Source organism: Tupaia chinensis, unplaced genomic scaffold, assembly GCF_000334495.1.
Source record: "Tupaia chinensis unplaced genomic scaffold, TupChi_1.0 Scaffold141469_1, whole genome shotgun sequence".
Classification (NCBI taxonomy): domain Eukaryota; kingdom Metazoa; phylum Chordata; class Mammalia; order Scandentia; family Tupaiidae; genus Tupaia; species Tupaia belangeri.
This window is the reverse complement of record NW_006201331.1, coordinates 601,079-627,555: the sequence shown is the minus strand read 5'-3', so window position 1 is coordinate 627,555 and position 26,477 is coordinate 601,079. Positions and strand designations below refer to the sequence as shown.

The following is a 26,477-nucleotide window of genomic DNA, read 5'->3' as shown; positions in this document are numbered from 1 at the left end:
TAAAACCATATCAGCTGCTAGAAAGAAAAAGGGAATCCCAGCTGTCTTTGGGTCCTGAAATAGCTGCAATATTAATAACACTATCCAGTTGCTTAGAACTTCTAATTGTCTATCTAGATGCTTACTGCTTTATATCTCCCTATTCTAACGAAACATTCATCAATAATTCAAGGAGTCTGCATGAACAGGACTATGAATTAGCCATATGGTGTATTTAGGGGCCTCAAATTTTCACCCAGACACATGGGTGAAAATTGTTGGTTGGTAAAGGTCCTCAAGGTAAATTTTTTTTTTTAATTTTTTGTAAGAGGTTTTTGCCTTAGGGCACATGCACTCACAAGAGATAAAGAGACAGATATAATGAGAAGAAAAGTGGGAAATCCCCCCCCCAAGGGGAATAGCACACCACAACCCCTTTTTCTCCATCTCCTCCCAGGATCTTGAGTATGCACACACACAAGCACCCAGCATGATTTTCAAGTCACCGGGTCCAGGACTTGAACCCAGAGTCCAGTGACATAACTGCTATGCCCTCTGCTGACCCCCCTTCAAGATGAATCTTATTCTACCACCAAACCTTTTTATCCCTTACTCTCAGCACCAAGCATATTGCCTAGTGCAAAAAGACATTCAATAATCATTGAATGAGTGAATAAATGAACGAATGAATCTCCTGAGTGTCTTAAGCTGGAATGTGTTTACACTAGCCCAAATGAGCTTTACTGTAGATTCAACTCTTGTGTAAACAGCCAAGTCAGATCATGGAGAATAGATAAAACACCATGTAAGTTTTTTGAGTACTTATTTTATCTACAGAGATGCAATAAGTTGTATTCTCTCCATATAATTTCTTACTTGAAGCTGTGCAGGTTCTGTCTCTCTCCTATATTCCCCCCTCTGATCTCTTTAGGGAGTTGTATCTCCATAGATGTGTCCCTTGTGAGTTTCTTGCTAGATCTGTTACCATCCTAACTTTCTGGTGGTTAGCCACACTTGCAGTGAAAAAGCCTACTGGATTTATGGCCAAAGTAAATTAATGTCCCCATAATGGCAATTGTGGTGGACTTATGGAGGAAAAATAGGACTATAATGTTGATGTGTTGATGTGTTTTTAATATTTATAGGTTTGATTTTACAGTCCTCATCCTGATGAGAATAGGTGTGTCTTGAGTTAGCTCATTGTTGAGGAGGTTATAGGCATGAAGAGTTTCTGCTAACTACCCAAGCTCATAAATGCCTTCAAATGGCTTTTTTCATTTTTATGGGGCCAATCCTCAAATCACCACATACATAAAAGGGGTGAGAGGGATCCACTAGCCTCAGAGGGACTCCTAGCTCCAGCTTGCCCCACTCTGCAATCGTTCCTTTACTCTTACCCAGGAAGCCATCATGTCTTGCCGTTCCTACCGCGTCAGCTCTGGTTGCCGGGTGGGCAACTTCAGCTCTTGCTCAGCAGTGACCCCCCAGAAACTGAACCACTTCCGGGGCAACTCTGTCTCCTGCAGAAGTGGGCCTGGCTTTCGAGGACTTGGTGGCTTTGGTAGTCGGAGCGTTATCACCTTTGGATCACACTCGCCACGGATAGCAACTGTAGGCCCTCGTCCCGTCAGCTGTGGAGCTGGCTTTGGTGCTGGCAGTGGGAGAGCCTTTGGCTTTGGTGATGGGAGTGGTGTTGGTCTGGGGTTCGGGGCCAGCAGTGGTGTTGGTCTGGGATTTGGAGCCAGCAGTGGTGTCGGTCTTGGGTATGGAGCTGGCAGTCGCTTTGGCTATGGCTTCGGCAGCCCTGGATTTGGATATAGAGCCGGAGGAGTTGGAGTCCCAGCAGCTCCATCTATCACAGCTGTGACTGTTAACCAAAGCCTGCTGACCCCCCTCAACCTGGAGATTGATCCCAATGCCCAGAGGGTGAAGAAGGATGAGAAGGAACAGATCAAGAGCCTCAACAATAAGTTTGCCTCCTTCATTGACAAGGTACCTATGTAACTGAATCTCTGGGTCTGGGGTGCTGAGAGCTAAAACACACTAGGATGCTTGTCCATTAACAAACTGGTCCATGTCTGGGGCATAGTCCTGGATCCCATATCTTTCATGTGTCAATCAAAGGGCATTATAGTGTGATTTCTGGGTTACTCAGCTGCAAAGCAAGGACAAGCCAGTAAAAAGGCTGTGTGGTGGGAAAAACAAGACATTTGCTATGCCTTCTGGAGGAAGGAGGAATAGCCAGCCAATCTGAGAGCATCTGGGCAAACTAAGACCCACCATCTGGTAGAACTAACTCCCAAACAGGCCAGGGATATTAGGACAGGCGTTGTTTCATGTATGTTTCAAGGTTTTATTCTTTGAGATCCTTACACTCCAGCTCCTTACTCCTACTCATCTGTTCAGACTTAGGAACGTGGAGAATGGAGATGAGTGATTTTTTAAAATAAAGAGCAAAGAATTCAAACACCCTACGTGGGGTATCAAGAGTCAGCCAAATTCCCTAGGTTGAAGGAAATAGAGAACAACCTCGTGTAGTAACTCATCTTCAGGCTGATACAGGGCAACAGCAATACGGGCCATCCAAAGGAACCAGTAACCACAAACCATGTCTACTTGGAAATGGAATGCTTGGATTATGTCTGAGAAGGGAAAGCAACCTCTGCAAGCTCCAGGTTTCTCATCTCTAAAACGAGGAGGTTGGAGGAAATTATCTTTACGTTCTCTTCTAGCTGTACACATCTCAGCTGGTAGAATATCTGGGATGGTGGGTGTGACCGTCCAAGAATTCCCACTTCCTAGAACCATCTCAAATGCACTGTGCTGTGCTCATCGTGTTCTGCCAGGGGTGGCTGGCACATTTTTAGATATAGGCAAGCCCATTCAGACGGAATCAGTATTTCCACCTCCCAATGAACTGGAGGTCACAGTATTGCAGTGCTTTGGTTTAAAAGCCTCTATTTGTAGTGAAGCTTGGTTGATCAGGAAGGGGGGATCGCAGATCTGCTGTTCCAGCTTCTACTGAGTTGGAGGAACGTACATCAACAGAGAAGAGGACACTGTCACCTCGTGGCTGAGAGTCACTGCTAGGCATCTGAACTGGCCGACACTGGGCATCCTACACAGCACCTCAGTCACCATTTCCTTGTCCTTGTGGATGTAGGTGCGGTTCCTGGAGCAGCAGAATAAGCTCCTAGAGACCAAGTGGAGCTTCCTCCAAGAGCAGAAATATGCCAGGAGCAACTTGGAGCCCCTCTTTGAGGGTTACATCGCCACCCTGCGGAGGGAGCTGGACGTCCTGGTCAGCGACCAGGCCCGGCTCCAGGCTGAGAAGAACCACATGCAGGACATCCTGGAGGGCTTCAAGAAGAAGTGAGTGGCGTCCATAGTGCACAGATCATGGATAGGCATAGGCTAGTCCCAAAAGCAGCAGCCAAGCTCAGCCGTTATCTGGGAACAGGGAGGAGGCGGCCCTTCCTGGGTCCGAAGGAAAGGGGAGACTTGAAACTGGGCATGGTTTAATCCTAATACTGTCTGTAGAAATGGATGAGTTGACTCCAGAACAAAGAGCTCTTTGGCTTTGAAAAACAGCTTCAGTGCCCGTCTTGGGTCCTACTTCCCTATGATAAAGTACGACTACCTAAAGTCATCTCTAACAGCAGAGCATAGCAGTGGTCCAGAGTTTCAGAGCCCAAATCAAAAGTGATTTGGAGAAACTGAGGGCCACTGGCCCACACAAGGTCTTAAAGATGGGACAGTGATGTTAGCATGTGGACAGCCAAAAGGAGTTGTGTTCCTGAATGGAACTGCAAGGTCTTAAGAGATTGAATGAGAAATTGGCTTCTAGTTCAGAGGAAGAACTCACCCTTTTCATCTCTACCACCCCAGGTATGAAGAGGAGGTGGTGTTCCGGGCCAATGCTGAGAATGAGTTCGTGGCTCTAAAGAAGGTAAGGGAGGACAACAGGTGCAGACACACTTCCCTTCCAGTCAGACAAATGTGCTTAAGAGTCCCCAGGAAACTGGCCAGGCCACCCCTGGAGTCTGGGACTACTCACAAAGGCAGCGAAACCCCTAAAATCCCAACAGGTTCTTTTCAAAGTTCTGATTTGGCCTTAGTTATTTAGGATCCAGTCATACAAGAGCAGAGGTCTGAAGACATTATCCTTTAAGGATCTTGGAGTCTCTAGATATTTTCCTTGCCTCTAAAGAAGCATCAGAAAATATCCAGCAGCCACTGGGGGAGTTTTCGCATTGTAGCAGGCAGAAGAACACTAGCCACTAAGCTCCACGTCCACCCAACAACTTTACCACCTTCCCCAACAGCCTGTGAAAGTTGGCCCTGTGGGAACAGCCAGGCCATCCCGTCCTTCCAGCCCTGCCCTTCCCAGGTGTGAAGGTTAAACAGCTCCCTGGCACTCAGTATCTGATCCTTGCTCTTTGATTCAGGATGTGGATGCAGCTTTCTTGAATAAATCTGAGCTACAGGCCAACGTGGATACCCTGATCCAGGAAACTGACTTCCTGAAAACCTTGTATGCAGAGGTGAGCACTCATCATTTCAAAGGCATCCATAGGACGTGTGTGTGTGTGTGTGTGTGTGTGTGTGTGGGGGGGTGGCCTGGGCTGCCTAGGGGCTTGGTTTTGGCTAGTGTATTTTCAAACATTTGGTGTCCTGCAGCTTTTCTCCCCCTCAAATCTACATGTCAATATATTTGCAAATGGAAAAAGCAAGGTAAGCAAGCTCAGCAGCCTGACCTGGATCTATGAATAAACTAATTGGTCAATCTAAGGCTGGAGCCTAGGATTGTCACTTCCTACCTATTGACCAGGAGACTCTGGAAAACTGATATTCTAATAGCAGTTTTTAAAAACTGTTTTTGACCTGGTTAGTCAAACCAACAAGAAATTGTTTGCTCCATAAGTGGTCTGTTTGGTCTGGTCTAGATCAGCCAGAGCTGAAACTCTAGCTCTGAGTGAAAAGGCTGAGGAAAGCTCCCTCTTAGCTTCTGCCCCGTAGGCCAGTTCCCAGATGCCCTGGTTTCATTAAGGGTTGGGATATAAGAATTCTTAGCCCACATGCTCTAAAACAGCATCAGCTTTCAGTGGGCCTTGGCTAGCTCAGTCACTTTGTGGAAAACCTAAAGAGAACTGAAGCCTCATGAGGCTCCAGATCCCCTTCCCCAGGCTCCAAGGCTCTCATGGTTCTAACACCTCAGCCAGGGAGGGTGTTGGAGAGAGTGTCCAAAGAGCAGATCTCCAACAGCAAGTGTTCTAAAGTCAGGTCAAATGGCTCTCAGACATGTCTTTTTCTTTGTCCTCCTTGCGGGTTGTCTTGCTTTGCTCTGAACCAATGAGCAATGCTCTCTGCTCCTGACACCACATCATGGGGACCCTGTGGCAGAGCTCTGGCTATTGAATGGGACTCTGAGCTCATCTGTCTGACTGATTCTCCAATACAGGAAATCCAGTTGCTACAGTCACACATCTCAGAGACATCGGTCATCGTGAAGATGGACAACAGCCGGGACCTGAACCTTGACGGGATCATCGCCGAAGTCAAGGCCCAGTACGAGGAAGTGGCCAGGCGCAGCCGGGCTGATGCTGAGGCCTGGTACCAGACCAAGGTGGGCAGGGAGAGGCTGCAGTAGGGTCATAGGCCACCTACCACAGTGTGGACCCAGTGGAGGTCTGAGGCCCCAGCTCAGTAGGGGCTGTGGTCTTGACCTTACCTGTGAAATCATGGGGCACCCCTCTTTCTCCCAGTATGAGGAGATGCGGGTGACAGCTGGCCAACACAGTGACAACCTGCGTAGCACACGGGACGAGATCAATGAACTGACCCGCCTGATCCAGAGACTGAAGGCAGAGATTGAGAATGCCAAGGCTCAGGTGAGCAAAGGAGATGGGAGAAATCCCCAGAGGGAGGAGAGCCTATGCTTTGGGGAGCCCCAAGTCTGATGAGGTAAGGGAGGCCACCAAGACCTGGACACAGAGGAATGGAAGGGTTAGTCTGGGAGGGCTTCCCAGAGGAAGCAAATAAAGAAAGGACAAAGAGCACTCCATAGAGGAGGAAAGGCCTGGGGCAGACTCAGAGGAGAAAGGAGGCTAAGTGAACACATACACTCTTTGGACTCCAGGGGACTTGGGGCTGCAGAATTCAGGAAGGGCAAAGACAGTAAGAACGAAAACTGGAGAAAAGCAATGCCCAGTCCCTGCACACATCAGACTACAAGATCACCAATCCCTGGCAAAGCAGCCACATGGGCTCTCTCCCTGGCTTGGCACCAGGCCAGTCAGTGTTTCTAACCGTACCTGGGCATCCCCTGGCTCCTACCAAAGCCCACCTACACACTGCTCTCTCTCCCTGCAGCGTGCCAAGCTAGAGGCCGCGGTGACCGAGGCAGAGCAGCAAGGTGAGGCGGCCCTCAACGATGCCAAATGCAAGTTGGCAGATCTGGAGGGTGCCCTGCAGCAGGCCAAGCAGGACATGGCGCGGCAGCTGCGCGAGTACCAGGAGCTCATGAACATCAAGCTGGCCCTGGACATCGAGATCGCCACCTACAGGCGGCTGCTGGAAGGCGAGGAGATCCGGTGAGAGTTCTCAGTGCAGCAGGAAGGAGAGAAGTCAGACTTAGGCAGTGAGAGGGACTAAGTGGGGGCAGGGACAAACCAGGTGAGGAACTGCTGAAATGAGCCATCTCTAGAGGTGACCGTGTCTTTTCTGCACACATCAGTCAGGCGGCCTTGCCAGGAGACGAGAAGTCTCTGGATCTGTGCCTTTCAGGCTGCTCAGGAAGCAGGGAGGGTCTTGCTCGTTTGGTTTCTGTGGTGCACTGACAGTGCTGCCCTTCCTCGAGTATTTCCATTCAGTAGTTTGGGGATGGGGCCAAGGAACATGTGTTTTTCAATGCTCCCCAGATATGTGTACAGTCACGATTAAGAATCACTCACTAGTCAACTCCTCTACTCAGACAAGAAGCCCTTTTTTATAGCAAGTGTGTTTGCAGGAAACCACAGGGCTTGGAAACAATTTTTTTCTTTCTCTTTCTAGGATCTGTGAAGGTGTTGGGCCAGTGAACATATGTAAGAAACTTAAACCTTTTCTTCCTCACACTTTTCTTTCCCCTTCAAATTTCCTTTAAACTCAGGTTACACTGGAGTCAGAGGCTTCCAACATGGCTGTCCCCCACCATGGCAGCCAGGGAGGTCAGGGCCATCTGGCCTCTGGACTGGGAACATCTCCTTAGCTCAGCTCCGAGGACTCTCTGAGCCTGCATTCCCCCAAAGCAAAGCACTCACAATGGTTTATAGGGTGGAAGAGGGTTCCAGAAAGGAATCAGCCTGTTCGCTTGGAGGGGCCTTTTCCCTCGAGCAACTATCTCAGGGACTTAGAAAGAATGGAAAGGGCAGTGCCAAGAATAGGCTCAAAGCATGCAAGGTAACCCTGGGCCTTCCTTCCTCGCGCCCCTCTGCACAGTGCCCAGAAGTCACAAAGCTAGCCAGAATTCAAACTCAGATTTCTGACTCCCAAAATACAATGGACACTGACGCATGGTAGAACCGAATGCTCAACCAGTGGGAGAGACAGTCAGAGCTGCCGGGCCCAGGGCCTGATCAACAATGGCTTTCCATGCCAGGCCAAGCTTGAGTGGAGAGCATGGACGGCAGGAAAGACCGGGTCTTTCAGAGCAGGCAGAGAAGAGTGTGGGCCTCTGCAGATGGGGCGAGTCTAACAGAGGTCCAGGTGGGATAGAATCCTGGGGCCTGGGAGAAGGGGTGCCCAGTGGAGAGTCCAGAGGGCTACAGGGCGGAGCCACTGCTGGGTCAGGAGAGAGCTGAAGGGGCTGGTGTTGGAGAGGTTTCTCATGGGTGGGTCTAGGGGAAATGTGGGGCCAACCAAGAGGCAGAATGTAATTGAAAGGGAAAGCCCCAAGGCTTTCCAAAGCTACTGTTCCGGCTCTCTGGATGACCCAGCTCTTTACCCGCCTCACCCGACCCAACTTTGGCCATGTGTAGACAGTCAACCTATGGCTGAATGCAAACATCTGGGGAGCTGGCTGTCCTTGCAGTTTAATCTGGATGTCTGATGTTAGTGTGGTCCATCTTTGAACCACTCTGACAAGATAAAGGAAAAGTGGATATTGCCTCTGTAGACAATAGGCACCACTTGCCCAGATGGCATAATCCTGCCCCAGGTCCCTGTCCCCAGTGGTCCCCCAGCCTCCAGCCCCTCCAGGTGCAGCCCAGGAAGGGAGGATGGCAGGCTGAGCTCTGGAGTCCGCAGCCTCCCTAACGCTTTCTTCCTCCCGCAGCCGTGAGCAGCTCCCGGGGCGGCATGATCTGCACGCCCGAGTCCTTGGTGGCCAGCTCCACTCTCCCCCGTGGCATCAACTTCTCAGGCAGCAGCGGTACCCATGCCGCTTGTGGGGTCCTGGCTTCCAGCGGCTCAGGCCTGAGTGGGGCCCGGGTAGGCCTGACAGGCGGGGACCTGCTGAGCGCGGGCCACAGAGCGAGCTCCGTGGTAGTGAGCGAGGCCTGCGCTCCCAGCGTTCCCTGCCCCCTGCCCACCGAGGGGGGCTTCAGCAGCTGTAGCGGTGGGCGTCGCAAGCGCGTGGTCGTAGCAGCCGCAGTTCCAGTGTCCGCTTCGTGTCCAGCACCACCTCCCGCCGCACCAAGTACTGAGAGCCAAGCCCCAGCCAGCTACTGTCCAGAGAAGAACCAGCTCACCACCTCTGCTTCTGTCACCGAGAGCTACTCCTCCTGCCAGGAAGGGACCCTGGGCTCACCAGGTGTGCTCTGCGTGGCCGTCTCCGTGAAGAATTTTTGACACCCTGCCACAGCCTGTATCCCCAGCCCCCTCTCTTTGGATCCCTCCTCACCGTCTAGCAACAGCCTTGAGAAATGTAGATGATGTAGTTCCACAAACCAATGTGCCTGGGCAGAAGGATAATCCAAAGCCAAAAAAAAAAGATGTGTTTGGGTATTATCACCATCCGAGGCTTTAGTTTTACTTTGGAGGCTGGAGGGGTGACTGTCCCCACTGCAGGCATCTTTAGCCCAGTACCCTTGCTTTCTTCCTCTTCCTTTCCCTGGCAGGAGTCTTTACTTTTCTTCCTGACCTCGAAAGATCCACTGTCCTTGGCAGTCCAGGGATCTTAGTCCCCAGAGATGGTTCTTCTCCCAGTGGCATATGCACTGGCTGTTCCTCTTTGTGGGTTGTAGGTTTGACTCCGGCATGTGAATCCACATGACAGGTGGGGTGCAGGTGGAAAGGTGGGCTCTGCGACACTCTGCTACCCTGACCCTGTTGGAGCCAGGAGGCTCAGCTCTGTCCACCACGGACGGTGTGTGCCTGCAAGCCCCAAGGAGGCCTTGGGTTAGGTGGGATGCCTGTGTGTACTGCTCTTCATATTCCTGGGTTTTCAATAAACTTGCAAAGCTAACTTCACAGGGACTCTGGTCTCTCCTTCTGGGCCACATTGGGGATGGAAAAGGCTGCCTCTTAGACCCTGCCAGCCACCCTACTGAGGACTTGCCAAGGGCAGAGGCTGGTGTCCTAGGCACAGGGAAGGCATTGAGGAAAGAGGGCTCAGGCCCATCCCTGGAGGGCTCGCGGTTCTGCAAGGTGGACATGTAGTGAAGGCTGCAGTGCAAAACGTACCAAGTGGCCCACTTCTCTTCAGGCACTGCTGACCCTCATCCTGAACAAAATGAGCCTTTGTACCTATTCCCAGGTCCCTCTGACACCCAGGTCCTCCTGGGTCATCTCAGGAACCTCCTAGTCTTTCTGTCCCTATTCTTATCCCCATCCAACTCATTCATCACGATGCTGCTGGAGAAGTCTTCCTCACGTAGGAAACCACTCGTGCTTCTCCCCACTTATAGTTCTCAGTGGCTCCCACCCCCTTCTAGAAGTAGGCCGAGCTCCTTAATAAGGCATGTAAGCTCTGGGTGAGCTCCACTTCCCATCACGTCTACCTCTGCTGTCCCCTCCATGACCACATGTTTGCCCTCTCATCTTTGACTTATTTACTAAATGAGCATTTGATAAGTAACTACTTCATGCCAGCCATGGCTGGGAAGATAGAAACAAATGAGATTCACTCCTTGCCCCCAAAGAACTAGAGTATGTCTGATAGATGGACAGGCGCACAGCACTTAGGACCTAATTGTGAAGTGTAGTGATAAAGGAGAATCCATGAGATGGCACAACTCAGACTTGGGCATGACCAAAAGCTTCCTGAAAAATGTGATGTCCTAGCAGAGATGCTAAGGATGATGAATAAGCCATCCTAAGGAGGAAGTGTCCCAAGCAGAGGCGATAGCATGTGCGAAATCTAAGAATTTGGAGCGAGTATGACAAGTTTGGGGATCTGCCAGGAGTGGGATACAACCAGCACATAGAGTACAAGACAGAACCCAGAGAGGACAGGAGCCAGTCAAGGCATAGTGGAGACCAGCTCCCTCGGCATGGCTCCATCGGGTAGAGGAATTGTTCACTGGCTGGTGTCACCCCAAGACAGCACTCCTTAGCCAGCAGGATAAACGTCTTCATCTTTATGTATTTTGCTTTGCCCAGACCCCAACAAGAAACCTGAGGATCCATTGGTTGCTCTGCTCTCAGTCTCAGGCCCGCTTGACTCTGGCCTCACCAGTCCCAAGCCCTCCTGCTTCCAGGGACTCCTGAATTCCCCTCCTCTCCCGTGTGCAAAGTTACACACTCCTCAGGCCAGCAACAGCAAGGCTGTCCCATCTGGCCCCGGTGCCTCTCCTCTACACTGGGCCAATGACCGACTGATTGTCTCTGCTCCAAATTCATCCCGGCTACCTAGTCTGGAAGCAGATCTGATTCCTCTAGATATTATTTTTTGCCAAACGGCACAGTGCTAGACTTTGTTGTAGGCATTTTGATTGACGTTGGAGTGGCACGGCAAGGAACCATCTCTCCATCATACGGGCCCCCATGCAGCTTCCCAGTGCCAGGCTCCTGCAGCACAAGTGGCTTGTATGGTGCCAGACCTGCAGCATACAGCAGTCTGCAGCACTCCGTGGCCAGCAGCTTCTGCCCAGCACCCCTCTGGGCAGTTTCGAAGCAAAATGCCTCTAGCAACATACTTTCTCATGAAAAACTTTCCCCAGCATGCTGGAAGGAGGCACCCAGTGATCAGCAGCTATGTCCTCTTCTGTGCAGTCTGGCTCCTAGCCGTGGCCTTTCCTTGGCTGCTCTATCATGGCCTTAGGGTCAGTGCTGATCCCTACATCTGTCCTTCCTGCATTTTGTCTAGTTGTCTACTTCCTAGCTGAGCCCTCAACTCCAAGCCCAATGTCATTTACATTAAACTTCCCCTGTAAAAGTTATTGAGCAACATGTCTTCTGACTGGGCCATGCCACTTGGTTGGTATTGCTTCTGGCCCCTCAGGCCAGATGACAAGCCAACATTGGGACCCCCAGATCCAGTTGTCAGGTTTCTTCCCTCTCTGCCCTGACTCACAGGTGTGCTCCCCGGTTAGTCTTGTGGCTTTAAACGTCATCCCTTTGCCATCTCATGCCCAGACCTTCCATTAGCTGTAGGCTGGTATGCATCCACCTCATCACCCCACTTCTGATGGTTTATTCATTGTCCAACAAACATTTGATCAGTGACTACTACATGCCAGACATGAAGCAGGAAAAACAGAAGTGGATAAGATACAGTTCTTGCTCTTGAAGAACTGACAGCACGGCCTACTAGAAGGGCAGGTGTACCCGCAAATTCCAAGCTCAAGCTGTGAAGAGGGGTGTTAAGATAGAATCAGTGCTATAGGCATGAAGAGGGGCCCACCCAGGCATGAGACATCATTAAGACCATCCTGAAGAATGTGATAATATTCAAATGTTCAGGATATAATTTAAAGTTATTTTGACATTCAAGGGGAAAGAAAATCTACAGATGCCAGTCCCAAGAGGATGCAGATGTTGAAATGACCACACAGAAACTTTAAAGCACTTTTGCAACTATATTCATCAGATAAATGTAAAGCCAGCCTGTGATGTGGTAGTTAAGGTGGCTCAATCCCACATGGCTGACCCCATGGTTCAAGTCCTGGATCCAGTGGCTTGAAAAACGTACTGGCCATGTGTGTGTGCGTGCCCAAAATACCAAAAGGATAAACAGAGGAGAGAGGACTGCAGCATGGTCATCCCCCATGGGGGATGATTTCTCACTTTTCTTCTGTTTCTCTTCCTCTCTGTCCCACTCTAGCCAGTACTCCCACTCTCTAGATTTAAAAAAGGGGGAGCCCAGTAGGTGGCATAGTGGTTAAAGGCTCTGGATTCCTACATGGCCAACTGGTTCAAGTCCCAGACCTGGCAGCTTGCTTTCTCACTTTCCCTTTCTCTCTCTCTCTGTCTTTGTCTGGTTAAATTTAAAAATAATAATAATGAATGGAATTAAAGAAATAATTCCTGAAAAAGAAATTTTTAAAAGGGAAGAAGAAATAAAGGTAAAGGTAGGCACATTTGAAATGAATAATAAGGCACATATCTTCTGCAAAAAACAGGAAGTACAGAAACAAAGCCCAATGGAAATGATGGACAGATTGCACGGTAAAAAGAGCGCGAACAAACCAGACAGTCGGTGACTTAAAGGCGTAGCGATAGTGAAGACTAGAGAGAAAAGAAGATGGGGGGGGGGGATTAAGCTAGAGAAAAATGGCATTGTCTGTGGGTGAATCACAATTCAAATTACTGTCTACCTCTCATCAGAAATCACGGGAGACAGACGGCAGGACTGTCATCTTTAAAGTGCTAGAGGCGGGCCTGGGGATGAACTATAAGCAGAATTCTACAGTCAGCAAAAATCTCCCTGGGAAATGAAGACACAAACGAAAAGAAGGAAAACAAAGAGAATCTGTCACCCGCTCTCGAAGCAGGTGAAGTCCTGCTCTCGAAGCAAGATGAAAGCTCTTCACAATGATGGGAAATGATACCAGCCAGAAACATGAAACCAGGAATGAAGAAAGAGCAGCAGAAGTGGTAAATACTTCAGTAAACATAAAAGACTATTTTGCTTCTCTTATAAGCTTTAAAATACATAAGATTATTGAAAACAAAAGCAATCACATTGTGTGGTAGGGTTTCAACGTGTGTAGACACAGTGTCTGTGACCATTGTAACACAGAGGGAGGAAGGGACACGTCAGTGATGAAGAATTAGCTCTCCATAGACTGAGAAAGATCAGATTACGTGCATTGTGTCTCTAGAGTAACCACACACACAAACACACACACAAATACGAAGAGATACACGAAAGTCAATGCCTAAATGAAAAGGAATATTTTTAAATAATCAGATAATCCAAACAAGACAAGAAAGGGGTGATAAAGAAACAACAAATTGAAAGGGCCAGAAAGAGAGCAAAAGACAAGATGACGGGCCTGAATAAGACCATACCCATAGTTACATACAATGCAGGTACTCCGCACCGCCAGGAGGCACTTCCTTTACTCACTTACGTTTCAGGGCTTGGGGTCTATGAACTGAACTACAAAAGACAGATCCACAGGCAAAGCGTTTAATGCTTACTGTCACCATCTTTAGTCATTCGTGTCACCATCGATTAACCAGACTTCACTGACATTTTTAGAACACGACACCCAAAACGGAAAGCACGCTCTTTTCAAATGACGACAGGAAACATTCGGCAAGATAGCTGCCATGAACTATGCGGCCGGTCCTGCCGGAAGAGCTCTGTATCGTCTAAAGAAATTGAACGCGTACTTTAAAACCTTCCAACAAAGAAAACTTGAGGTTTAAATGCTTTCACTGGTGAATGCTACCAAACATCTAAGGGAGAATTCACCACGGGGTGCTGGGCTGCAGTGGAGGATAAAACACGACCCCCTGTAAGGCTGACTCACATGGGAAGGGCCCAGGTTTGTGTCCAGGAATCACCCGGAGTATGCTGGGCCCACGATCCCAGTACACACAAGACAGTGGTTGGATCATGGTGCGAAAACCTTCTTAGGGGTTCTCTCTCTTTTTCACTCGGAAGAAATTAACAAATAAACTTAAAAGAAAGAAAGAAAGAAAGAAAGAAAGAAAGAAAGAAAGAAAGAAAGAAAGAAAGAAAGAAAGAAAGAAAGAAAGAAAGAAAGAAATTCAACTAGATTCCTCCGGAAAACAGGAAGGAAAACCTTACCAACTCCTTTTGTGAGACCAGCATTTCTCTGATACCAAAACCAGGCAAAGACATAATAAGAAAGAAAACTACAACCCAATTTCTTTTGTGAACATAAGAATCCTCAACTGTTAGTGAAGTAAACACAGAAACAACAAGGGGATAATATATCATAACCAAGTAGAGTTTCTTCTGAGAATGGAAGGCCAGTTTGACTTTAAAAATCTATTAATGTCATCTGTTATGTCAATAGAATAAAGAGGATAACCAATGTGATTGTCTTAATAGATGCAGAAAAAGCCTTTGGTGAAATTTAATATCCATTCCTAAACAAAAAATAAAAAACTCTTGAACTGGTCCCGTGGCCTAGTGGTTAAGAGAGCCAGATTCTACCGTGCAGTTCAAATCCCAGGTCTAGAGATGAAAACCACGCCAGGCACATGTGCATGAGAATCCAAAATCCTGACAGGGTAAATAAGTTAAAGAAAAGGAACTACCACATGAGTATGTCCCATTGGAGGGTTCTTTCTCCTACTCTCTCTCTCTGCCTCTCTGTCTCTGTTTCTGGTGAGTGCACATGCCCTCTGGGGGGAAAAAATCCAAGTCCCGCCTCTGTGGTGCAGTCAGTAGTGTCCCAGGCTATGGACCTGGAAGCCACCTGCCAACCACGGTTCAAGTTCCTGGCCTGCTCAGTCTGAAAATACACCAGGCGTGTGCACACATGCCCAGGGTCTTGGTGGGTTAGAGAACTAGACCAGCTCCTCCCTATTGCTCTGACCTCCAACCCTCTCACACAGGGTCTCTGAAGTCATACCCACCTCTGACAAAAGCCAAAGAGAAGGTCATAGACTAAGAAGACCCTTCAAGAGCTCTGATCCTGCACCAAAGGGTGGTGTCAATCCAGAGGCATAATGAAAGTGTGGCCAGTGGAGATGAAGGACAGTACCCAACTTGAATCTGCTGTGTGGGCAGCCAGCAGGCCCTGACCAAGACAGGCTCTGCCCATGGGGAGCCTCAAAGGACACGGGAGGACCAGCCAGCCAGGAAGGGGACTAAGACAGCCCATGAAAGCCCAAGTAGACACAGATTCGATGCTGGGTAGGTCAGCAGGCAGCTCTAAGGACAGACAGGTGGGACTAGGAAGGCATCCACGTGCTACCTTTTGACCAATCCAGGAAGTAACTGCAGAGTAACTGAGCCCTGCAGAGTGTAATTTTCTTTCTCTCTCTTGCACATGCATGTGCTTTATCATAAAAAAAAAAAATTCAGCAAATTAGGATTTGAAAGGAACATCTTTGGGGCCAGCAGGTGGTATGGTAGTTGAGGAACTGGACTCCCACATGGTTGACTGTGGTTCAAGTCCCAGACCTGGCGTTTTCCTTTCTCATTTTCTTTCTCTCCTCTCTCTCATCAAATTAAAAATAACGATAAATAAAATCAAATACATAATTCTTCAAAAAGAAAGAAAGGGCCGGCCTTAACCTGGTAAATGGCATCTACCAAAATACCTAAGTCTAACAGCATACTTAATGGTGACAAACTGAATGCTTGCTCCCTAAGATCAGGACACAATAAGGATATCTGCCACCAGTCTTAGACAGTGCTAGATAGTTGTCCTGACCAGTGAAGGCAAGGTGGGGGACAAGAATAAATAAAACATATAGGTGGAAAATGAAGAAATGAATCTTTCTATTTTCAAAAGATATAATTTTCCACATAAAAAATTTCAGAAACTTACTAGAGCTAATAAATGAGTTTAGCAAGGTTGCAGGATGTAAAATCAATATACAGAAACCAATGGCAGTTCTATATAATAGCAATAGGGCTCTCGCCTTTTCTGTAAAACAGAAAAATACTTTCTACCTCAAAAAGTTGTGGAAAGCACATGCAATGATATCCTTATGGCACTTAGCATGCAGCCTGGCACACAACAAATTGTTGTTATATTTTGATGGTGATGTTTCTATTTTTATTCCCTTTTTTTTTTTTTAATTTTTGCCAGAGGACACACACACTCACAAGAGAGAGAGAGAAGACACAGAGAGAGGGAAAGTGAGAGAGCACCCTGCATGGGGAATGATCGCACAACAATCTCTTCTCTGTTTCTCCTTTAGAGACTTTGGGCACACGTACACGCTTGCCCAGCATATTTCTCAAGCCACCGCGTGTGGGACTAGAACCCATGTGGAATATCAGTTGCTTTAGCCATACACCACGGGCTGGCCCTCTATTTGTGTTAAGGAAGGAGAGCTGTGGTTTGCAGGTAAAGTCAGGAGTGTCAGCGGACTGGAAACCAGGGGCTCTGCAGGTAGGTGTCCCTGGCCTGGCCTGTTCCGGCCTTGCCGGAGCGTCTGCCAGGCCAGCAGTGGGGGTTTGCTGCCCTCTGCTGATCACCAATGACAGGACACAGAAGAGTTTCAAAGTGGACTGCCGGCAGGATTGGGCACTGGGACGAATAGCCAAGGTAGCTTAGAATCTTTTGAAACAATTTTTTTTCCTCCAAAATTGTTTTTAGGCCATAAACATTACAACAAATACCAACTTAAAAGAAAATCTCTCCTTCCACGGCCCTATTTTAGGCACAGAAGAAAGCATTTCATTGTTTTGCATTCTGTTTCTGTCAGTTTTTATTCCCATAAGTGCTCAGAAAACCCCAACCCTGAGAAGGGATTGGCCACAGACAGCTCTAGGTCCCATGACTGTCAAACTGCGTGTGTTCCTCGGGGGCTCAAGTGCCAAGGCTTCCCACAAGGTGGCATTTTCTGATCTAAGGCATCCGAAACATCCATTAATTTATACATCCGATCACTCGACAATACTTACTGAGCACTTACTACATTCCCAACACGGTTCTGTGCACCGAGAATGTGACAATGAACCAAACAAAATCCTTACTCCCATGGAGTTCATGTTGGGGTGAGGGAAGAGGCTGACAGTAACCAATAAATAGAACAAATAAGTAAATCCTAGACTGTGTTAGAAGGAAACTTACTAGAGCTAGTAAATGAGTTTAGCAAGGTTGTGAAATGCTATGAAACAAAAAGAATTAGATCAGGATCAAGATAAGTCAGATGGAGAATGACCTGGGAGTGGAAGGGCAGGTTGCTTTCCGTTCTCTCATTTCTGTGTGCGTGTATAAATGTGAGAATGAGAAAGGGGAGTGCCTTCCACAGGGTCTGGTCTCCCACAATCTCCTTCCTCCAGTGCTCCAGCCTTTCAGGTCCTAGATACTTGCATGTGCGCCAGCAAGTTTCTGGCTGACCGGACTGGTGACTTGAACCATGTTCATCGTGTGGGATCCACCTGCTCTTGAACAGAGAGACAGAGAGGGGGAGAAGCAAAAAAACACCTCCCTAGGTCATTGTCAGGCCATAATCAGCAGTTCACTGCTGCCGAGCCCTGGAGCCAACCCAGGCTGCCGTTTTTACAAGAAGAGTCAGGGCTTGGGATTAGCACATGGTGTAAAGATTATGTCGCTGGACTCCCACATAGTCAACCGAGGTTCGAGTCTCAGTCCCAGTGACTTAAAACTCATGCCAGGCACACGTGCATGCATGCCCAAAATCCCGAGGAGAATGGAGGAGAAGGGATTGCAATGTGGACATCCCCTCTGGGGGATGATTTCTCATTTTCTGTTTCTCTGTCTTCCTCTGTCTCTCAGGTGAGCACATGCTCCCTATAGCAGAAACCTCTATAAAAAAGGGTCAGAGCCAGCCCACGGCATGGTGGTGAAGGCAGCTGGATCCCACATGGCCAAATGCACAGTTCAAATCTCAGAGCCAGAGGCTTAAGAAACACACAGGGCACATGTGCACGTGTACCCAGAATCCATTAAAGAGGGAAAGATGGAAAAGAAGGGGTTATGGCCTGACGATGCCCCATGGGAGGGGTTTTCTTGCTTTCCCCCTCTCTCTGTCTCTCTCTCAGGCAAGTGCACATGCACTCTAGAAAATTTAATAAATAAATAAAAATAACACTAAATAGTAGAAGGGTCAGGGAGCCGGTTTTGAACAGACCCACAGGAGGCAGTGGAGCAGGCTGTGTAGACGAGGAAAGAGCATCTGATCCAGAGTGGCCTCAGGAGACAACAAAGCTGCCAGGGAAGCCACCTAGGGAGGCATGTAGACAGAATTAGCGAGGAGAGAGTTGAGTTCCACGGAGTTCTGGCGGAGATGCCCATGGGAGTGAAGGTGGGGCAGGCCAGCCAGCAGCTTTGCCAGCCGGATGAGAAACCCACTCGATAACACACTGAGGAGGGGACAGCTGGTTCATCCAGTTCCTCCCTGTTGCCCCGACCTTCCATGCTCTCACACAGGGTCTCTGAGTCATGCCCAACTCTGACAAAAGCCAAAGAGAACATCGTGGGCTAGGAAGACCCTTCAAGAGCTCTGTTCCTGCACCGAAAGGTGGCATCGATCTGGAGGTATGATCCAAGTGTGGCCAGCAGAGATGAACTTGAATCTGCTGTGTGGGCAGCCAGCAAGCCCTGGCCGGGACAAGCTCTGCCTATGGGGAGCTTGACACAGGACACGGGAGGACCAGTAGCCAGGAAGGGGACTAAGACAACCCATGAGAGCCCAGGCAGACACAGATTAGATGCTGGGAGGCTCAGCAGGCAGCTCTAGGGACAGACAGGCGGGCCAGGAAGTTATCAGCATGCTCTTATCTTTTGACAAACCCTAGCCCTCCTAGAAGTAGGGAATTTTAAGCAAAGTAAAATGAACAGAAGAGCAGGGAGGTGGTGACCCTCTGGAGTGAGGAAGAGCAAGCTGGCCAACTAGCATCCCAGTTTAAGTAAAGCAGAGGAGACTGGACCCCACTAGTAAGTGGAAGTGTCGTGATAAGGTCCCTGAGCACCCCAGGAAGCACATTCTGTGGAGTACAGCAGATTCAGAGGGAGTCATGGCACCCTGCAGCCACAGGATGGGGTAAAGACCTCTCTCGCTCAATTAGTTCTTTTTATTATTATTATTTTGGGACCAACCCAAATGTCCATGAACAGATGAATGGATTGAAAAAGTGTGGCATATATACACCCAATTAGTTCTTAAAGGCTTCCCAGAAGAAATGGCCTCTTGAGAGCTTGTTAAATTACAAAAGAGTTCCGGAGTATTGAGTGGATATTCCCAACAGTGGGTGGGGGCCTTCAAAAGGTGTAAGGACAGGAGGGGACAGGCCCAGAGGAGGTGATGAATGATAGCACCGAGGACAAGAGGGTGTGGAAGGGGATAAGTGGAGTTACTGGCAAGTCCTGGAGAGGGCATTTTATGAGACAGGGAAGAGAAATCGTATCCTCTCTGACTAGTTCACAAAACCTTCCTAGAAGCAGAGGTTATTCTGGGGCATTTCAGGCAAAGGTGTAGACTGTGGATAGGCGCAAGGTGTATATTGCGGGTGTGGTGAGGTTGTAGACTGTGGATAGGCGCGAGGTGTAGATTGTAGGTATGGCGAGGGTACATCCTGGGGAACCAAGAGAGCACAGGTGAGCAGTGAGTAAGAAAACTGTGAGTTGAGCAACGCTCAACTCCTGAAAGAGCCCACCTCTCAGGGCAAGGACCTGGGTCCCACCGAGCAGGCTCATTGGGTGATGGGTAGGCAGGCCTGGGACTCTGGGTTCTCTGTCCCCATCCTTGAGTAGAGCCATTCAGTGAAAGCCCCGGCCCCTCTGGGTCTCTTAGTTTCTTACTGTGTGGAACACCTAGGACCAGTCCAAGAGAAATCAGACTCCCTCTCGGCCTTGCCACAGCCCAGCTCCTCCATTCAAGCTCCCTGTGGACAGCGCCCTGAGCAGCCCTCCCAGCCCTGGGTTTAGTGCTTCATTTGCAGTGATCACCCAAAACCCACGAGCTCACACGTGCGCAGGGGTAGGCCTATCCCATCATAGTCCTGCAGGTCTTAGACGGGTACCTGCCTTCTGAAAAGACTGGGACCCCCAGATCTCCCCAGGGTTCCCCTAGTCTAGCTTCAGTGCCCAGGCCCAAACTGGGGTGGAGGTTCAGAATGTGCATTATAAGCAGGGAAAAGCAGCTGACATAAAACAGCAGACACAGAGGACCAAACCTCTGCCCCCTTCAGCCGCAGGGAAAGGCAGAGTGGATTTGGGTCCATGGTCTTCAACAAACAGGATGATGGTAGAGGCTTATAGGAGCTGTGGAGTGTGTGTGTGTGTGTGGGGGGGGGGTTCTATGGGACCCCATAGGCTCCTCTCGAATCCTTCTTGGCCCACATCACAGCAGCTCCAGGTCCACACCATACTCAGTCAGTGAGTACCCTGTTCAAAGCACCAGAATACATGCCTGAACCCTGGCATCTGGGCCCCACTGAGGGGTGGAGGCCGGACACTCATCCCCTGAGCTGACACGGGATGGCTTCCTCTCTCCACCCCCAGACTCCACCACAAAGTTTTATGCAAGTGAAATCAGGCTAACGAAGACACGCAAAGCAACCTTGAAAGGGTAACAAAGTCGTAAACCTGCAGGGGAGGTGAAGACCAAGGAACAGGGCAGGGCAAGAAACAGGCCTGCTCTGTGGGGTGAGGGGGTGTAGGGACATGCCTGGCAGGAAGTACTAGTCTCTTTGCCTTATCCAGAGACTTGTGGTCCTGAAGACACATTCTCATGTATTACCCATGTAGCCCTCCCAACGACCCTGAAAAGTAAGAATGAACTCACTTTACAGTCAAGGAAATGGAGGCTCAGAGAGGTTAAGAATTTCCCCAAAGCCACACAGCTAGGAACAGTCCAAAGAGGCCCTTGAACCAGGTCTTTTACCTTGACTGCATTGCTCGGCTTGCTCAGTCCAGCTACTTCCCCAAGGATGAGATGGTCTAAAAATCTCTTAGGGTTAGCGAGTGTGGCCATCTGCTCCTCCCCGACCAGTACCCAAGGTCTCTCTACCATACCCCAAAGAACAGGTGGGGGATGTGCGGGTAGAAATCAGTCATCCAGATCCCGAGTGAAGACGTGAGGTTAGCCCAGCCACGGAGACCAACAGGGCAGATTTAGAACATCTTACAGAGGCCTTGGGAATAACAGCGCAATGGCATTTCATTCTGGAAAGCTCTCTGGAGGAGGACCTGCCCTGTGGAGAAGCTCATCAGTTTCCTTGAGTTCCTAACACCTCCGGTGGCTGGCAACCTTCCTGAGGGCAGAGACCCACATCCTCAAGGTGTGTGCTCAATAATCATGAAAAGAATAGCAATCATTTCCTAATAAGTGGCCCAAGGACACATAAGGAAGCTGGGATTTAGAAGGACGAGGCTCCTCAGACAAGAAGCAGCCACCATCTCACTCCCATCCCTGTGCAGAGAAGTCTCCAGACATCCTCTGGGAATAACAATTCTGGGGGTGGCAGAGTGGGCACCACCTCTGCCTGGTGGTCCGGGAAGGCACAGAGAGTCACAGGACATGCTTCTTCTTAAAGAGCAAAGGTGCCCAGGCAAGTGTGCAGCCACCAGGCTATCCCCAAACTGGCTCTCCAGTCCTTTGGGCCGACTGGAAGAAAGTGACAGAAGGGGAATCGCCCCATTACCCACAGGTGGTCATTACTGTGGCCGCTGAAAGTCAAGTGGTTTGCACTTTCACTGGTAAGAAATAAAAGCTCTGGAGCACAGACGTCTGGGCTGGAATCCAGAAGGTTCCAAGGGCCCATCTGCTCCAGCCATCTGGTCCTGACCCACCCCTCATGGTAATGCTGCCTGTGTGAACTTGGACTCAGTTGTTGTACCGGCCCCTGAAACACAATGCTTTACTGGAGAATGTGTCCTGCCTGGAGCCAGGTGGATAGAGGTGGTGGCCTCCCCAGCATGGGACCCTAGAACTTCTCCCCTGAGCTAATCCCCCACCCCCTGCCTATACCCCAAGCCCAGCCACCCCCCACCAGACTGTTGTGGAGTTCAAATCCATCTCCAAATGTGGGTTGAAGCCATCTCACAGAGAGGGTGAGAAAATTAATTACTTAATGTATGTAAACGAGCTTTGAAGATGAAAAGTGCAAACACACATCCCTAATAACATCTTCAATACTTTTACGCAGCCCGGAGTGGCTGCACCTCACCTTTAAGACGAGTCTTCGGGGAGTTGCTGGCAACCTCCCCAAGCCAATAAACAACATAAAATGGCTTTTCACTCCTTTTATGCAACCAGCCCCAGCTTTCCCCACCAATAAAAGGACCGGGAGGATCAGAGAGACCAGAGATCCTCTGCCTCGCACTCTGCTGCCCACACGGACTCCCACAGCCTCTCAGACTCTGCTCAGACCTGCACGATGTCCTGCCGCTCCTACCGGATCAGTCCAGGATGCGCGGTCACCAGGAACTTCAGCTCCTGCTCCGCTGTGGCCCCCAAAACTGGCAACCGCTGCTGCATCAGCGCTGCCCCCTATCGGGGGGTGTCTTGCTACCGGGGGCTGACGGGCTTCAGCAGCCGCAGCCTCTGTAACCTGGGCTCCCCCAGCCACAGCGTCTGTGGAGGCTTCCGCGCTGGCTCCTGTGGACGCAGCTTCGGCTACCGCTCCGGCGGTGTGTGCGGGCCCAGCCCCCCCTGCATCACCACCGTGTCCGTCAACGAGAGCCTCCTGGCGCCCCTCAACCTGGAGATCGACCCCAGTGCCCAGTGCGTGAAGCATGAGGAGAAGGAGCAGATCAAGTGTCTCAACAGCAAGTTTGCGGCCTTCATAGACAAGGTCAGTGGGGCCTGTGGTGGTGCAGAGACCTCAGCGCTGCCCTACCCTGGGAAGGTCGGGATCCAGAGAGGATGGCTGCCAGGTTGAGAAAGCAGAAGGAAAGCAATGCACCAGTATAGGAGGAAGAATCCCTTTTCGTCATTCAATTGAAGCCACATTTGCTGAGGTCCAGGTGTGGTCCTAGTCTCTGGCCTAAAGTATGTGTGTTTCTAGAGCCGAGACAGGGTTATGGCCCCTGGGAGCCAGAACAGCAGGAGTTGGTGGGGAGAAGAATGGGCATTGTGGTTCATGGCCTGGGGAGCACAGGAGGTGGTGGGGCTGCCACAGAGCCTCCTGGCCTCCGCCAGGTCCTTGTGTGCCACTCCGCAGTGTGAGGTCCCCAGCAGGTTACTCGTCTGGGTAACGGCCTGCCTCACCTGCTTGTGAGGATTAGTAAGTCGGCACACAGTAAGCACCCAGTAAATGCTGGCTTTCCGAGGCCAGTCGTGGGTGAGGAGCAGGACGGTTAGCCAACCCAGGCTGGCAGCCTCTGCAGGCATAGAGGGCAGGGGAGACCCTTGACGCAGCAGAATGTGGGAACACCACACAGCTATGACGCCGCTCCCAAGGTCGGAGCAGAGAGGAGGGAGCCTCCTTCACCACGGTTCCTCCCTGTCCACAGGCCTCGTTCTAGCATAGTGGAAGAGCCAGACTCAGGGGCCTTGGACCAGGACTCTGGGGGAGTCATGTTCTCTTTAGTGATCTTAGTTCATTCTCCAAAGGGGGTAGGTATCATTATCTCCATTTTTCAGATAATCAGCTGGGGCTGGGAGTGTTTAAATGAGCTGCTCAGACCTGCTGTGGTGGATAGGCAAAGACAGTGAATGAGGACTGGAGGGACATCAGATCCTGAGTCCCTCGCTTCCTTGCTTCACACCTGTATTGTGTGGGAAGGAAGAGCCTTACAGGGCTGTGATTCTTGCATGAAACTGATAGACAGGTGCTATAGATCCAGGTACAGGGTTAGGCGTAGAGACAGAGACAGATGTGTGTACGCATGCATGCAAGCACACACACATGTGTGCACAAGCCCTGGCACCACGTAGTAAATATTCAAGTGTACTTGTTGCAGAAACAAACAAATGAAGGACAACTGACAATTATAATAATTAAATTGACAGACTGACTTTGTGTCAGATGCTATTCTGAGCACTTTGCATGCATCAGCGTGCCTGGCCGCCACAACTCTAAGGGAGGCACTGTTCTCTTCCTGTTCGAAATGAGCAGACTGAGCACCAAGAGGTTAAACAGCTCTGCCCACTCACTGTAACAGAACTAGGACTTGCACTGACCTTGGCTTCAAGACCAGGTTGCCTCCCTCACACCACAGTTAACCCCGAGGCCTGGGAATGGAGTCCCTCAAGCACCAGACCCTCAGCCTCATGGCCAGCACCCAAGGGCACAGAGACCTCTGAGGAGTCCCCGGGTTGCTCCTGAGTCTCTTCCCTTCACCCCCCAATGGCAGGTGCGCTTCCTGGAGCAGCAGAACAAGCTGCTGGAGACCAAGTGGCAGTTCTACCAGAACCGCAAGTGCTGCGAGAGCAACCGGGAGCCGCTGTTTGAGGGCTACATCGAGACGCTGAGGCGGGAGGCTGAGTGCGTGGAGGCCGACAGTGGGAGGCTGGCCTCGGAGCTCAACCACGTGCAGGAGGTGCTGGAGGGTTACAAGAAGAAGTGAGTGTGGCATGCCTGGGGGAAATCAGGAGGTACTCAAGGTTCTTCCCATAGCTTCTTGCAGCAGCCCCTTTAAGATTCCTTTAACAGGGCTGCCTGGGACCCAAAGGGGTGTCCAGCAGAGCCTAGGTCTCTTCCAGTTCCTTGGTTCCACCTCTCAGGGCCTGTGAGTCTTAGCACTAGCTTCTACAGAGGTGAGGAAAGGGCCCCCAAAGCTCTGCAGAGCTCTGTGCCCCCCTCGCAGTGTGCAGTTCACATGGGCTCTGTGTTCTCCCTGCCAGTGGCGCAAGCTCTCTGGATTTAAGATGCACAGATGGCTTTCATCCTGGTAATGGACTGTGGCTTCCTGAGCTCATCCCGATGCAGAAGGATGGGGGTGGGGGTGGGGATGGGGGAACCAAACCAGGCTGGAACAAGGGCTACTCTGTGAATGACACACACAAGAGACCATGGAGAGACAAGACAACACCTGGAGGGTGTTCATCTCCTCTTAACCCCTGGAAGAACTGGCTAAGTGCTGGGGTGGTATTCAAGCCCCGATCCCTCATTTCCAGCCCACCTTTCTCCCACATTCAGGTATGAAGAGGAGGTGGCTCTGAGAGCCACTGCAGAGAATGAGTTCGTGGTTCTAAAGAAGGTGAGGGGGCTGGCTGCAGGGCAGGGAGGGAGGAGGACCCATTGTCAAGCCCTAGTGCACGGTGCGGTCTCAATACTGGCCAGATGCACCTTCCTGGGCCTCCTGCTACATGTAGGACCTCCTTCTTGGTTCCACTCCAGGACGTGGACTGTGCCTACCTGCGCAAGTCAGACCTGGAGGCCAACGTGGAGGCCCTGGTGGAGGAGTCTAGCTTCCTGAGGCGCCTCTATGAAGAGGTGAGGGGGCTTCTGCCAGGGCAGGTGGAGGGAGGTAGGGAGACTGGGGGGGCAGTGTGAGAGTGCACACGTGTGCACGTGTTTGCCAGTGAGTGATGTAAGAGAAAAGACATGCACACACATGGGGGCACACAACACAGGGCATGTCATGTGGCCCTGGCAATGTCTGTATCTGTGTGTGAGAGGATTACGGCATGGACCGTGCTGGGGCTTCTCTCTGTCTTCCGTGTGTTGGGCCTTGTGTGCCCCTGTGCTGACTGTGTGAGTGGCCATCTGTGGATGGATGTGAACGTGTGTGTGTGTGTGGTGAAGAATCAGGCAGATTCTCATACAGGGAGGGGTGTTAGGTAGTGGCCTGATCACTTGTCCCAGCATCCAAACCCAGTTCCCCTGCTGAGTGACATTGGGTCAGGTCTATTTCACACTCTGGGTCTCAGCATTCCCATCTGTTAAGTCAGGGACCATCCCCAAATAACCACTAGGGCCTCTCCAGGTTTGCTGTTTTAAAACGTGCCCCTGTGTGAATGAAGGTGGTCGAGCAGGAGCCACGTAGCATCCATGACCAGTGCTCCCTCCAGGAAGTGAGCACTGCCCCCACGGGTGTGGCACATGGCCCAGATCAGGCACCAGAACCAAGCACACTGGCTGTTGGCCCCGCAGGAGATCCGAGTGCTCCATGCCCACATCTCAGACACCTCAGTCGTGGTCAAGATGGACAACAGCCGCGACCTCAACATGGACTGTGTCGTTGCCGAGATCAAGGCTCAGTATGATGATGTCGCCAGCCGCAGTCGGGCCGAGGCCGAGTCCTGGTACCGCAGCAAGGTGAGCGCCTAGGACGCCTGCCTCCCGGACGTGACAGAGGCAGGGATGCAAGCCCTGTGAGCGAGGCTGCTTTGTCTGCGCTTCCATCCCCAGGCATGGGAAGGGCCGAGGGCTCTGAGGTTGGGTGTCAGGGCAGGACTGCCATGGTGGTTGCACAGGCCGAGCCCGGAACAACCTGGGTGCTCTCTGTGGTGTCCTGAGTGGGTGGGGCGCCCCATCCCGAGCCTCCTGACCCCATCTGCTA

The 26,477-nt window shown here is 50.5% G+C and overlaps 2 protein-coding genes across 2 annotated transcripts in view; both read left to right on the top strand.

The window, feature by feature from the left end:
• The first annotated feature begins 1,389 nt into the window (after positions 1 to 1,389).
• On the top strand, positions 1,390 to 8,663 carry KRT84 (keratin 84). The gene is given in 10 exon segments (XM_006163172.1): positions 1,390 to 1,971; positions 3,143 to 3,351; positions 3,868 to 3,928; positions 4,428 to 4,523; positions 5,441 to 5,605; positions 5,745 to 5,870; positions 6,352 to 6,572; positions 7,033 to 7,064; positions 8,294 to 8,604; positions 8,607 to 8,663. Coding segments are annotated over 10 exon segments (1,860 nt in total).
• Positions 8,664 to 22,405: 13,742 nt separating this feature from the next.
• Positions 22,406 to 26,477, top strand: part of LOC102496227 (keratin, type II cuticular Hb5) — a 6,635-nt gene continuing 2,563 nt past the window's right edge. The window contains 5 exon segments of the mRNA XM_006163171.1: positions 22,406 to 22,822; positions 24,327 to 24,535; positions 25,112 to 25,172; positions 25,313 to 25,408; positions 26,069 to 26,268. Of these exon segments, the coding sequence (XP_006163233.1) occupies positions 22,406 to 22,822; positions 24,327 to 24,535; positions 25,112 to 25,172; positions 25,313 to 25,408; positions 26,069 to 26,268 (983 nt within the window).